The sequence below is a fragment of the Hydra vulgaris genome, chromosome 05, assembly GCF_038396675.1.
Source record: "Hydra vulgaris chromosome 05, alternate assembly HydraT2T_AEP".
In the NCBI taxonomy this organism is placed as follows: domain Eukaryota; kingdom Metazoa; phylum Cnidaria; class Hydrozoa; order Anthoathecata; family Hydridae; genus Hydra; species Hydra vulgaris.
In genome coordinates, this window is record NC_088924.1 from 20,907,501 (window position 1) to 20,920,485 (window position 12,985).

A 12,985-nucleotide genomic window follows, 5' to 3' on the forward strand; every position below is an offset into this window, starting at 1 on the left:
GGCATTTCTCCCTGTTTGTAAGTAAGGTTTAAAGAAGAAAAAATTCTTCTATTGGATTAAGTTTTGGCGCGCATGCTGGCAGATACTTAGTAGCTATGCCATGAAAGGCTAGTGTTTGTCTAACAGAAAGAATCCAGTGGATTTTACAATTTTCCATAACAAGCACCGGCGCTTCCACGTCTACATTCCAAATCCCTGGTGCCAACATTGTAGTCATGAAAGTACAAAATAAATCTGCATTCCAGCCTCCAGTTTTTATTTCATAAGCCAGCACTCATGTTGTTGAAACAGCACAAATTAAACTAACATTCTTGCCACGATTTGCAGACTGTAAAATTTCTGGTACATCTGTGTGCACATTAAATCCAGTTTTATCCAAATAATAAGTTTTTTATTTGAAACTCTGTTTATTTTCCTTGCAAATGCATAGTGTGCATCAAAAACTTATGTTGAGTTTCGTTCTTCTGGCACACGCATAACACACTTTCTTGATAAATGTGAGCATTTGAGTTTTCTTGAAATAGTAGGCTAAGACCTGTTGAAACCTGCGGCAGAAAGATTTTCTTTTATTGCTTCTTGCATACAAAGATTAATTTCTTGTATGCATATTTCAATAATATTATTTATTTTAGAGTTTATATGTCTTTTACCTCGTTCTTTATTAGAAAACAACTTGAATGCAGTCATATTGTCAAGTTCTCTTCTGTTTAACTTAACATCAAAATTTTGAACTGTGCATTTAAATATTTTAAGAGAAGTGGAAATCCTTTTTTTCGATTCATTTTTTTCAACTAAATGCTTATACATTTCAATGTGCTCATTTGTAACATTTTTACTTGTTTTACGATTGGCACTGCTATTTTTTCTTCCATTCAAAGGGTATTTATTTGAGAATTAATAACTATAAATGATTAAATTTAAATCTAGATAAATGAATATTTAGATAAATAATAATTTAATAAATAAATAAATTTAATTATAATTTTAAACAAAGACCTAATACTAAGTTAAATAAACCATCATCGAACAAAAAAAGTCTTTGTCTTAAGTATTTTTAATCTCATTTACCAGGATACAAGAACAATATGTTTTTCAAAACAAATAGATAGATATAGATATACAGATATAATTATATATATATATATATATATATATATATATATATATATATATATATATATATATATACATATATATATATATATATATATATATATATATATATATATATATATATATATATATATATATATATATATATATATATATAATATATATATATATATATATATACATATATATATATATATATAAATATACATATATATATATATATATATATATATATATATATATATTATATATGTATATATATATATATATATATATTTATATATATATATATGTATATATATATATATATATATATATATTTATATATATATATATACATATATATATATATATATATATATATATATATATATATATATATATATATATATATATATATATATATGTATATATATAAAAATAAATATATATGTATATATATATATATATATATATATATATATATATATATATATATACATATATTTATATACAGTAGCGTACTAAAGTAACCAGACAAGAGCGTGACTTGAGATAACTTTTAAATGAAAAGTCCAATTTTTTTCAAATTTTCACTGAAATGTCAAAAAATTGATTACAAATCTAAAACCAAATGAGTTTTTGCTAAACTTAAGCAATCGAATCTTGAAAGTTCGTTTAATTAAAATATGGGCGTGCAAAGTATACAGACAGAAAAAAATGACTTAAATTAGATTTTTTTTTAAACATTTTTAAAATTGAAAATGATTTATTTTAAAGTAAATTGCTTTAGTACTTTGTCGGAAAGTCCTTAACATTGATTACTGCTTGAGAGTGACAAGGCATTGAGTCCACCAGTTTCATAATCACAATATTTTTGATTTTTCCCCATCATTGTTTCAGAGTGTTCAATAAATCATGTTTACTTTTTGGTTTTTTACCTGAAATTAATCGATCAATAAGCTTACATAGACATTCAATATATTTAAGGTCAGGATTTTGCTTAGGCTATTCCATTAATTCGATTTCATTGGTTTTGAAAAATTTTTCACAAGGTTTGAAGTGTACTATGGGTCATTGTCCTGCTTAAATATCCATCCTTGAACCTTGAAAATTGTTTCAAGCAAAATGCTGTCTTGGTAAATGCTGAAATTAAAGAACTTTATGAAGTAAAATGTAGTGTTGATAAAATCAATTGTCTTTGAGGTCTGCAAATTTATTTGGAAGACGTCCAACAGAGAAACTTTTTATTTATATAAAGAATTAAAAAGTACGCTTAAGATTTGCTAATGAAAATTTGAGTTAGGCAAGAAAACAGTGAATGAAAGTACTTTTTAGTAATGAATTTAAGTTTATGTTATTTGGATCTGAAAATATTAGATAAGACCGTTGACCCAAAAGCCATAAAAACGATCCTAAATACCAGCTACCAACAGTAAAGCACAGAGGTCGAAACGTTATGAACTGAGCTAACTTGAATAGAGATTGTATCGGTCATATCCATTTGATTAATGGTAAAATGGACAAATAAATGTAGTTATTTTTGTATAGTTAAAGATGTTATGCTACCACATGTTAAAGACAATATGCCTCAAGGAGCGATGTTTCAACAATACAATGACCCAAAGCACACTTCAACCTTTGTGAAAAACTTTTTCAAAACCAAAGAAGTCGGACTAATCGAATAGCCTAAGCAAAGTCCTGACCTTAAATATATCAAAATGTTTATGTAAGCTCATTGATTGATAAATTTCAGGTCAAAAAACAACAAGTAAACATGATTTAATGAATACTCTGAATAAGTATGGGGAAAAATCTAAATTATTGTGATTATGAAACTGGTGAACTCAATGCCTTGTCACTCTCAAGCAGGGTTCAATGCTAAGGACATCCAGTCAATGTACTAAAGCAATTTACTTTAAAATAAAGCATTTTTAACTTTTAAACCGTTAAAAAAAAAATCTAATTCAAGAGTTTTTTTTCTGTCCAGATAGTTTTGCATGCGCATATTTTAACTAAAAGAACTTTCAAGATTAGATTGGTTAAATTTAGTAAAAATTCATTTGTTTTTTGATTTGTAATCAATTTTTAGACATTTTAGTGAAAATTTAAAAGAAATTAGACTTCATTCAAAAGTTATCTCAAGTTATGCTCTTGTCCGGTTACTTTTGCATGCTACTATATATATATATATATGTATATATATATATATATATATATATATATATATATATATATATATATATATATATATATATATATATATATATATATATATATATATATCTATTATATATATATATATATATATATATATATATATATATATATATAAATATATATATATATATATATATATATATATATATATACATATATATATATATTTATATATATACATTTATATATATATATATTTATATATATATATATATATATATATATATATATATATATATATATATATATGTATATATATATATATATATATATATATATATATATATATATATATATATATATATGTATAAATATTTATATATATGTATATATATTTATATATATCTATCAAATATATCTATATATCTATATCTTTATATATATATATATATATGTGTGTATATATATATGGAGATATATATATATATATATATATATATATATATATATATATATATATATATATATATATGTACATATATACATATATATATATATATACATATATATATATATATATATATATATATATATATATATATATATTTATATATGTATATATATATATATATATATATATATTTATATATATATATATGGAGATATATATATATATATATATATGGAGATATATATATATATATATATATATGCATATATATATATACATAGATACAGATGTAGATATAGATATAGATATCTTATTTCTACAAATACCAAAGTGGGCACTGCTCTAAAGAGCTAGTGTCTCTTGTGCTATCTACTAAAGTTCATTCTCGTGTTACTTGTCATTAAATTAAGTCTCATCCTTTTTCTTTGACTGTTCCTAAGTGCTGCAAAAACGCTTATATGTCTAGTTTTTTCCTCGCACATCATTTATTTGAAATTCGCTTTCTTCATCTTGCTTTCCTGATTCATATAACTTGAAATCCTTTAAGTTGTCTGTCAATCGTTATCTTGCTCTACAATCTTTATCTTTTTTCTTCCAGTAACTTCCAAATTTAATTAGTGGTTGCTTCCAGCCTTTTTGGAAGCAAAAATGTTTAAAAAAAAAATGTTTACTAGGCTGTCTCAGAAAAAAGAATTTTTAGACTTTAGTATTGTGCCTTATGTCAATTCTATTTATTGGTCCCAGTAGACCACTATAAAAACAACTGGGCCTAAAGTCATTGTTAACCTGAAAGTGTTTTAAATGTTAAAGAAAAAAGTTTCATTAACGTTTTAATGAGTTTTTTTTCATTTTATGATTAAAACTCTACAAACATATTTAGAAAGAGGAGAAATAAATTTTTAATATATTACCAATTACTAGAGTGTTGAAAAACAGTAGCAGTATATATTGTTTAATGCTACTTAATTCTAATTTGAGTATTATAAATTTAATTACTTAATGGTAATTTTGATATATATTTGTAAAATATATAAAAGTTTAGTATATTTTGTGACCAATTCTTTTGTATTTTATAATATAGAAAATAGAATACTAAATATGGCTAGTGCAAAGCATGGTGGAAAAGCAAGTTGAAGAAGAAATCTTTATCTGCTGGTACACCCTTTTCAGATATATTTTCCAATTAGACTTCTAACTGGTGTGGAAGTTTGTTACAGAGTTTACTGGATTAAATGGAGTCATGCAACTGCAATCAAAACATTGTCATTCAAAATTGGATGACCTCTGGGGATTTCAGGCAAGCTTAAGTCCAGTGGCGGTATGTGTTATGCTGATACCAGAAACGAAGTATCAAATTTGTGCATCATAAGGGAGCTGATTAAGAATCAAAAATAAAATGGACTTTGATGAATATTTTATCAACAGGGAACGGTCAATAAAGTGACTATATAAAAATCTTTTGTCATAAAAATTAAGTGTTCTGTTAAACATATTTATCTGTAAAATATATTTACATAAAAGTTTTTATGCTAAATTTTAAAATGTTGACATTTTTTAAATTTTGCTACATTTTAATTTAGGAGTAGAATCATTGCACGTTTTACCCATTACATTAGAGTTTTAAAGATGAGAACCCTAGAGATAAGCAAAGCAAACCATGAGCCAACACACTCAAGAGCTCCTAGACAAAGCCAACGTTTTGTTTTCTATACACAAGGAAGACATTTTCAAGGTAGTTTGCTAGAATCATAGAAAGAATAAAGAGGCTGTAAAGGGGGATTTAATTTTTTTTAAGAGATGTTTGAAAAGGGATATGGTTGAGATGTCCAATAAAAATGACGAAACATTTACTGAAATAGGTGCTGAAGGTGAGCATAAGATGAAATAACCTGCTAAGAAAGATGGTAGAAGAAGAGAACAGGAGGAGAGAATGAGACCAATTGTTGAACAAGAAAGAGAAAGCCAATTACTGGAAAAAGAAAGGAAAAAAAGAGAAAATTGAGAATTTTTTAGAAATTTAAAGCAAAACTTCTCAAGCGGATGTAGTAGAACAGATTGTGATTCAGACTTTGAAACTCTGATACAAAAACGTTGTATGATTGAACCAAGATTTGCTTTCAACTTAGTCTGAATAATGTTTTGGAAGAGCGGATTCCAGTTTTGACAAGGTAAATATGTTTATTGATAAAAAGTGAAGCATATTGCTAGTATATATAAAACTTCAAGTTAAAACAACTTAAACGTTACATAGTTTAAAAAATAACTATGTTCTGTTTTTTTTTTAGATATCAAGTTAGCGTAAGACCTGAAACAGCAATGTTTTTTTCCCTAATCCAAGCTGGGGGAGTAGATATTGACAGATTGAACTATTCTAAGTCGCAGATGGCAAGAAAAAACCCTGTTATTATAGAGAAGGAAGCACTTATAGTAAGAGAGCAGATCCCGGATAAAATAAGGGGTTTAAAACTTGTTCTTCACTTTGAAACAAAGTTAGTCAAACTGTATATGATGGAGGTCAAGATTTCGGCTATAGTGGAAGGCTTGGCAATTCCTGTTTCCTCTCCAGACACTGGCTCACTTGGCATAATATGGGAACACTTGAAGTATCCTCCTCCAAGGGAAAGATCAAGCACTGGCTATCCAAAGTGGAATTTAAAGGCTTAATAGACCAGATCATAGGTTGCGCTGACACAATTCGCTCAAACACTGGATAACATAATGGTGCAATTAGAAATATTGCAGTTTATTCTCTACCTTTTCCAATTTTTTGGCACATGTACAGGTACGATGCTTTACTATTTAAATTACAGGCATTTTTTTTCTTTTCTTAGAGTAATGACAACAATAACAGTAATAAGAGTAATGATAACAAGTTTAGTCACAATATAATGGAACGAAATGTTCATCATGTTATGATGGAATTACAGGAAGAAACAAACGGACCCAGTTAATCCTTATACAAAAAGCATCAAGATCTTTGGCCTGAGATTGAAAAAGGTTTGAATAAATTAGCTAACAATGAGAAAATTGATTGGAACAGACCTGAGTTTGCATTTGGAACCCTCGTTTACATTCTTGCAAATGAAATAATGCAGTTCTGCACAACAGCTCTTAAAAAAAATATTTTTGACAGAGGTGATTACAAGTATTTATGTCAACTAAGAGCTTTTTACCTCGGCGCACATTTATTGAACTTCAGGTTTTTACAACCAAGTGCACATCCCAAGGCAAGATTAATAACTGATTTATTGTATCTGTTAGCTATGCAAATGACCAAGAACTACAACAAGCGACTCAGTATCAAAAAGATTATTTTGATTCATGATGCAACAGATTATACATTGATCTTTCACTGTTTTTTCTTTTTGAAGAGCCCAGTGGTAGTTCAGGCTCCATCCAATGATTTAAGACCATTCAAGATTTCATTGCAGATCATGATAGATCACTTTACTCTAAGAAGAACAGAAAAATTGGCAAAGCTTCAATCTTAATATTCTCAGACACACTTGGTATTTATACCACAATGTGTTATCTTTGATTTAACTGACCAGCATCTAGTAGGAAAAGAGAGGATGGATATTCTTTTGGAATTGTTAAAACATGATGTTCCAGAGATAAAGAGCTTTTACAAAGAACAACCAGAACCTTTTACACAGGTTTTTTTCCTCTCAAAGCTATCACACTTTTTTCTTAAGACTCTTATCTCTTTTTTTTCCGTTTTGGTATAATCAAAGATGACATTTTCTCAAGGAAAGAAGAAGGAATACCAAATTTGGAGAAAAATCTCAACAATGAATCTTACAAGACATTTGTGTCTAGTGTACATCAAGTAGAAGTAGTTAATGACAGGGTTGAAAAACAAATTAAATAAATGCAGAATTTCATTTGAATGACACATTCTCAAGACAGCCAACAAGACACGATGATGGTAGTTTGAGACAACTGGCAGAAGGTGCCCCAATGTGCTATTAAACAAGACTTAAAGAATATTAACAAAAATAAATCACTTTATGGCTGCATTTTTGTTTTTGAAATGCACTTTTTGCAACAAAAGTTAAATAATTCTTGCACCACCTTATTTTTTTTTGCATTCCGTAGTATTTCATTTAAAAAAATATTTTACAACATCGAAATTATAATAAGGATAAAATAAATATGAATTTTTTTCAAGGTTGCTGTAAGTATAGCAGTCAAAACTAATGAACTAGATGATTAACTTTAGGTTAACTTAATTAATTTATAAAAATATTGAATACTACTGAAATTTCAATCAAAAAACAAAAAAAAATCACAAAAATTTGTATCCAAGTCATTTCTAAAACACCTTTTTCAGCTAAACAGTGATTTTGAGCTCAGATGTTGTTATGGTGGTCTACTATGGGACCAATAAAGGAGGATTGACATAGTGCACAATATTAAATTCAAAATAAAAATCTTTTATATGTATATATATATATATATATATATATATATATATATATATATATATATATATATATATATATATATATATTTTATATATATATATATATATATATATATATATATATATATATATATATATATATATATTTATATATATATATATATCTATAATAAAGTTCAAACTATTATAATCAGAGGTGGATCTAGCATGTTTTTATAATTTGAAATAAAGTCTACTTTAAGACTTAGAGAAAACTCTGAACATTTATTTCTTTATACTTATGTCAAATGAGAATGCATAATAAAAAATAGCAATGATAGAAGTTTAGGTAAAAAAAGTCTCAAATTTCTGCTACACATCCCCTAAATATAAAAACAAAAAGTTATTAAAAATATTTTTTCACTTCTCTTAACTAAATTATATTTATTGATAAGTTTTGAATTTTAATAAGCAATTGATAAGCACTCAGAAACTAGACCCCAATTAAGTATGGATCCTTCTTAAATTGAGGGGGATCACACTTTATATAGTCATAACTTTTTAACACCATTATGTTACTGAATGAAATTTGATATGTTAGATATAATAAAAACTTAGTTGAATTCAGTAAAAAAATATTTTATCAACTTCTTGCGCTCTCTTTTAGGGCAGGTGTAACAAAGAGATTTTTTTTTTTTTTTGTTTCCACGCTTCAATTATTGCAGTTTTTTGTTAAGTATATTTATTTGACACAAGAAAAAACTTTTTTGGGAATTTGCTTCATGTCTGCAAGTTGGCTATTTGAAACAAAAAATGCTGCATCCACTCTTATTAGTTATAATTATTATATTATAATTATACAAGTGTTAACACTTTTTAAACCTAAATTTTATTGGTTAAGTGTAAGTACATTTAACCTTATAACGTAGCTAATTGTATAAGTTACTTTACCACATTCAGCTTCTGGATAACACATATACTTGATAGACATATACTTTTTAATGCCCGGACAAGGATCACCACCAGAACTGTTATTGTTAGATTGAATAAAACAACTGCTATTTCCATCACACAACTCTTGAATTATATAAGCAATGTTTGATGACTTTAAAAAAACCAAATTCGATTCACTATTGTTTGGACATTTTTGAGTGCTCAGACAACCATACATTGCAGTTTCAATTTTTATTATAGAACTTTTTGGACAGGCTATTATTTTTGAAGATCCTTCGCATACTGTGACTAATAAAGAATTATAACAATAAAAACTTATAGATATAACTATATGAAGAATTATTATCTTCAAAATACAAACAAATAAAATTCAATAATAAATTATAGGTAGCAATCAAGCTACTTTTTCGAAATAACCAATATATATATATATATATATATATATATATATATATATATATATTTATATATATACAAATATATATATACATATATATATATATACATTCTTACTCAAATAACTGACGTCAGCAGACTTTATTAAAAAATGGCCCCCAGGTTTTAGTTGTCACGTTATCACTGTCATCCCGATTGAGAACCACATCACCATTTCTTAACTCCTGTCGAACCCTAGCTTTGCTTATTTCGAGTGACTCTCTGATTTTCCGAGTTCGATATTCTTGGGCTACAGATAATGTTTTGGGGTGTAACCAATTAAACTTACCATGGCATGTTTTGGAATGTTCAGATGCACCCGAACTGGACCATTTTTCTTTTAAGCTATTTTTCTGGTGTTCAATACATCTCGATATCACCTTCTTTTTAGTTTCATCAATGTATTTCGAACCGCATGAACATTTTAGCTGGTATACGCCAGGGTTTGTATTTAGTGGTAGTTTAGTTTTTTTGTTGCAAAAGATATTTCCTAAATTGGGAGATGATGTGAAAATAACCTTTATGTTTTGTTTTCGAAAATCTTTACGAAGTTTTGGACCAACAATTGGTATCCAAGGTAGTTTTATAAAGAATTGGGTATCTAATGGTTGACATGTGGTGTTTTTTGAACCGTTTTTCAAATAGTCTATAGTAATATTATTTAGGATGTTCTTGTCGTGGCCATTTTCAACAAATATGTCTATTAGAAAATCAAATTCTTTTTGTAAGTGTTTTTGAGAGCAAATTCTTTTTGCGAGACATAAAAATCCTTTGAAAACGCCAATAATAATGTTAGGATTAATGTTCGAGTTAGGTTTAAGTTGAATATTTGTAATAGCCTCCTTTCGATGTATTTGAAATTCATAAGTTCCAGAGCCTGTGTTTGTAATATTAATATCTAGGAAATTGAGTTGTTTGAGGTTGTTTTCAAGTTCCACTGTGTTTTTTATGGCAGGATGTTGTTCATTATAGATGTTCAGGAACATTTGTTGTTGTTTTATTGGAGCGAAGCGAGCGTGACAATCATTTACATATCTCTTGTAAATTTTTGGTTCGGATGTATAAACTATTGCTATGTTAAGGGCCTTTCTTTCTATATTTTGTAAAAACGCCTCCGCCATAACAACCATTAAAGATAAAGCTATAGGACCTTAATTAGGTATTACTCAGATATTGTCTTCATATAAAAAATAGCATATGCATAATGAAAGTTCAATTAATTGATGAATGTCTGCAAGAGTGAGTTTAGTTCGAGTTTTTAAGTCATCAATGTCAGCGTTCATTAAATCAATAATAACCGGAATTGCTTCGCCAATGGGTATGGATGGATTTATATTGACTATATCAAATGAAACTTGAACTTCGTAAGGATCTATTATCCATTGCTTAGCTTCATTTACAAAACAAATAGAGTTCAGAAGTCTATTTTTATTTTTTTAATCAAAAATCAAACAGCATTAATGGCAACTTTTACAATAACTTGGTATTTTCAAAAATATAACTGGTATTTCAGCAGCTGAATTAAAAAAAAATTTTTAAATGCTGCCTCCACTTCCGATTCTATACTCATAAAGTTGTTGGACATTTCCTTTGTTTTAACATTTACTACTTATTCCCAAATCATTTGTTATGCAAACAAAAAATACTTCTAAAATTGGAGTCGATGTGAAAATAACCTTTATGTTTTGTTTTCAAAATTCTTTACGAAGTTTTGGACCAACAATTGGTATCCAAGGAATTTTTATAAAGGGTTGGGTATCTAATAGTTGACAAAGGGTGTTTTTTGAACCGTTTTTTAAATAGTCTATAGTAATGTTATTTAGAATGTTGGAACTTTAAAACAACTTCAAACAACTCAATTTCCTAGATAATAATATTACAAACATAGGCTCTGGAGCTTATGAATTTCAAATACATCGAAAGGAGGCTATTACAAATGTTGAACTTAAATCTAACTCGAATATTAATCCTAACATTATTATTGGCGTTTTCAAAGGATTTTTATGTCGTGCAAAAACAATTTGCTCTCAAAAACACCTTAAAAAAGAAATTGATTTTCTAAAAGACATATTTGTTGAAAATGGCCACGACAAGAACATTCTAAATAATATTACTATAGACTATTTCAAAAAAGGTTCAAAAAATACCACATGTCAACCATTAGATACACAACTCTTTATAAAACTACATTGGATACCAATTGTTGGTCCAAAACTTCGTAAAGATTTTCGAAAATAAAACATAAAGGTTATTTTCACATCAACTCCCAATTAAAGAAATAATTTTTGCAACAAAAAAACTAAACTATAACTATATACAAACCCTGGCAAATACCAGTTAAAATGTTCATGCGGTACGAAATACATTGGTGAAACTAATAAGTAGGTGATATCGAGATGTATTGAACACCAGAAATAGCTTGAAAGAAAAATATTCCAGTTCAGGTGCAACTGAACATTCCGAAACATGCCATGGTAAGTTTAATTGGTTGCGCTCCAAAACAATATCCGTATCCCAAGAATATCGAACTCGGAAAACCAGAGAGTCACTCGAGATAAGCAAAGCTAGGGTTCGACAGGAGTTAAGAAATGGTAATGTGGTTCTCAATCGGGATGAAAGTGATAACGTAAAAACTAAAACCTGGGGATCCATTTTTTATTAAATCTTAGTTGTTTGAGTAAAAAGGTTTTTTATTATATTATGCTTTTTAGTGTTATCTTTTTAACGGTTTGTTTTTACTATAACGATATCTTTGTAACTATTTCATTTATTATACCTGATGACACAGATCACAATAAATCGCCGAAATATCGAAATAATATTATATTATTATAAATATATATTATTTTAAAAATATTTATACGCAGCCGTATTTACTGAATTCTAACCATAGTATACATAAATATATATATATATATATATATATATATATATATATATATATATATATATATATATATATATATATATATATATATATATATATATATATATATATATATATTTATATGTATATACACTTGTATATATGTGTTTATATATATATATATATATATATATATATATATATATATATATATATATATATATATATATATATATATATATATAGATATGTATATTTAAATATATATATATATATATGAAAATATACATCATATATATATATGTATGTATATATATTTATATATATATATATATGTATATATTTATTTATATATATATATATATATTATATATATATATATATATATATATATATATATATATATATATTTCTATACATATATAAATATATATATATTTTTTTTATATTATTATTTTTATTCCAATAAGTAATGAACCAAAAGTTTCATTTTTATTTATATAATGTAGTGAAATGAAGTCGAAGATGACAAAGAATTACATAATAATTGTCAAGACCTGTACAATTCGGGTTATTGTATGTTTAATTCCTTTACAGTTTAGAAATTTACTTTTTAAGCCTA

At 26.4% G+C, this 12,985-nt stretch overlaps 1 protein-coding gene across 16 annotated transcripts in view; it reads right to left on the bottom strand.

Moving 5' to 3' along the window:
* The window catches only part of LOC136080676 (A disintegrin and metalloproteinase with thrombospondin motifs adt-1-like), a 91,073-nt gene that overhangs the window by 41,916 nt on the left and 36,172 nt on the right, over positions 1-12,985 (bottom strand). For 11 of the 16 annotated variants that reach the window (XR_010638592.1, XR_010638591.1, XM_065797629.1 and 8 more), the window contains exon 3: positions 9,060-9,350. The exons of the other annotated variants lie outside the window; for them this stretch is intronic. Coding sequence is in view for 9 of the 11 variants with exons in the window: in XM_065797629.1 (XP_065653701.1) it covers positions 9,060-9,350 (291 nt within the window). In the remaining 2 variants the exon portion in view is untranslated. The remainder of the gene's footprint in view (positions 1-9,059; positions 9,351-12,985) is intronic. 16 annotated transcript variants of the gene reach the window in all.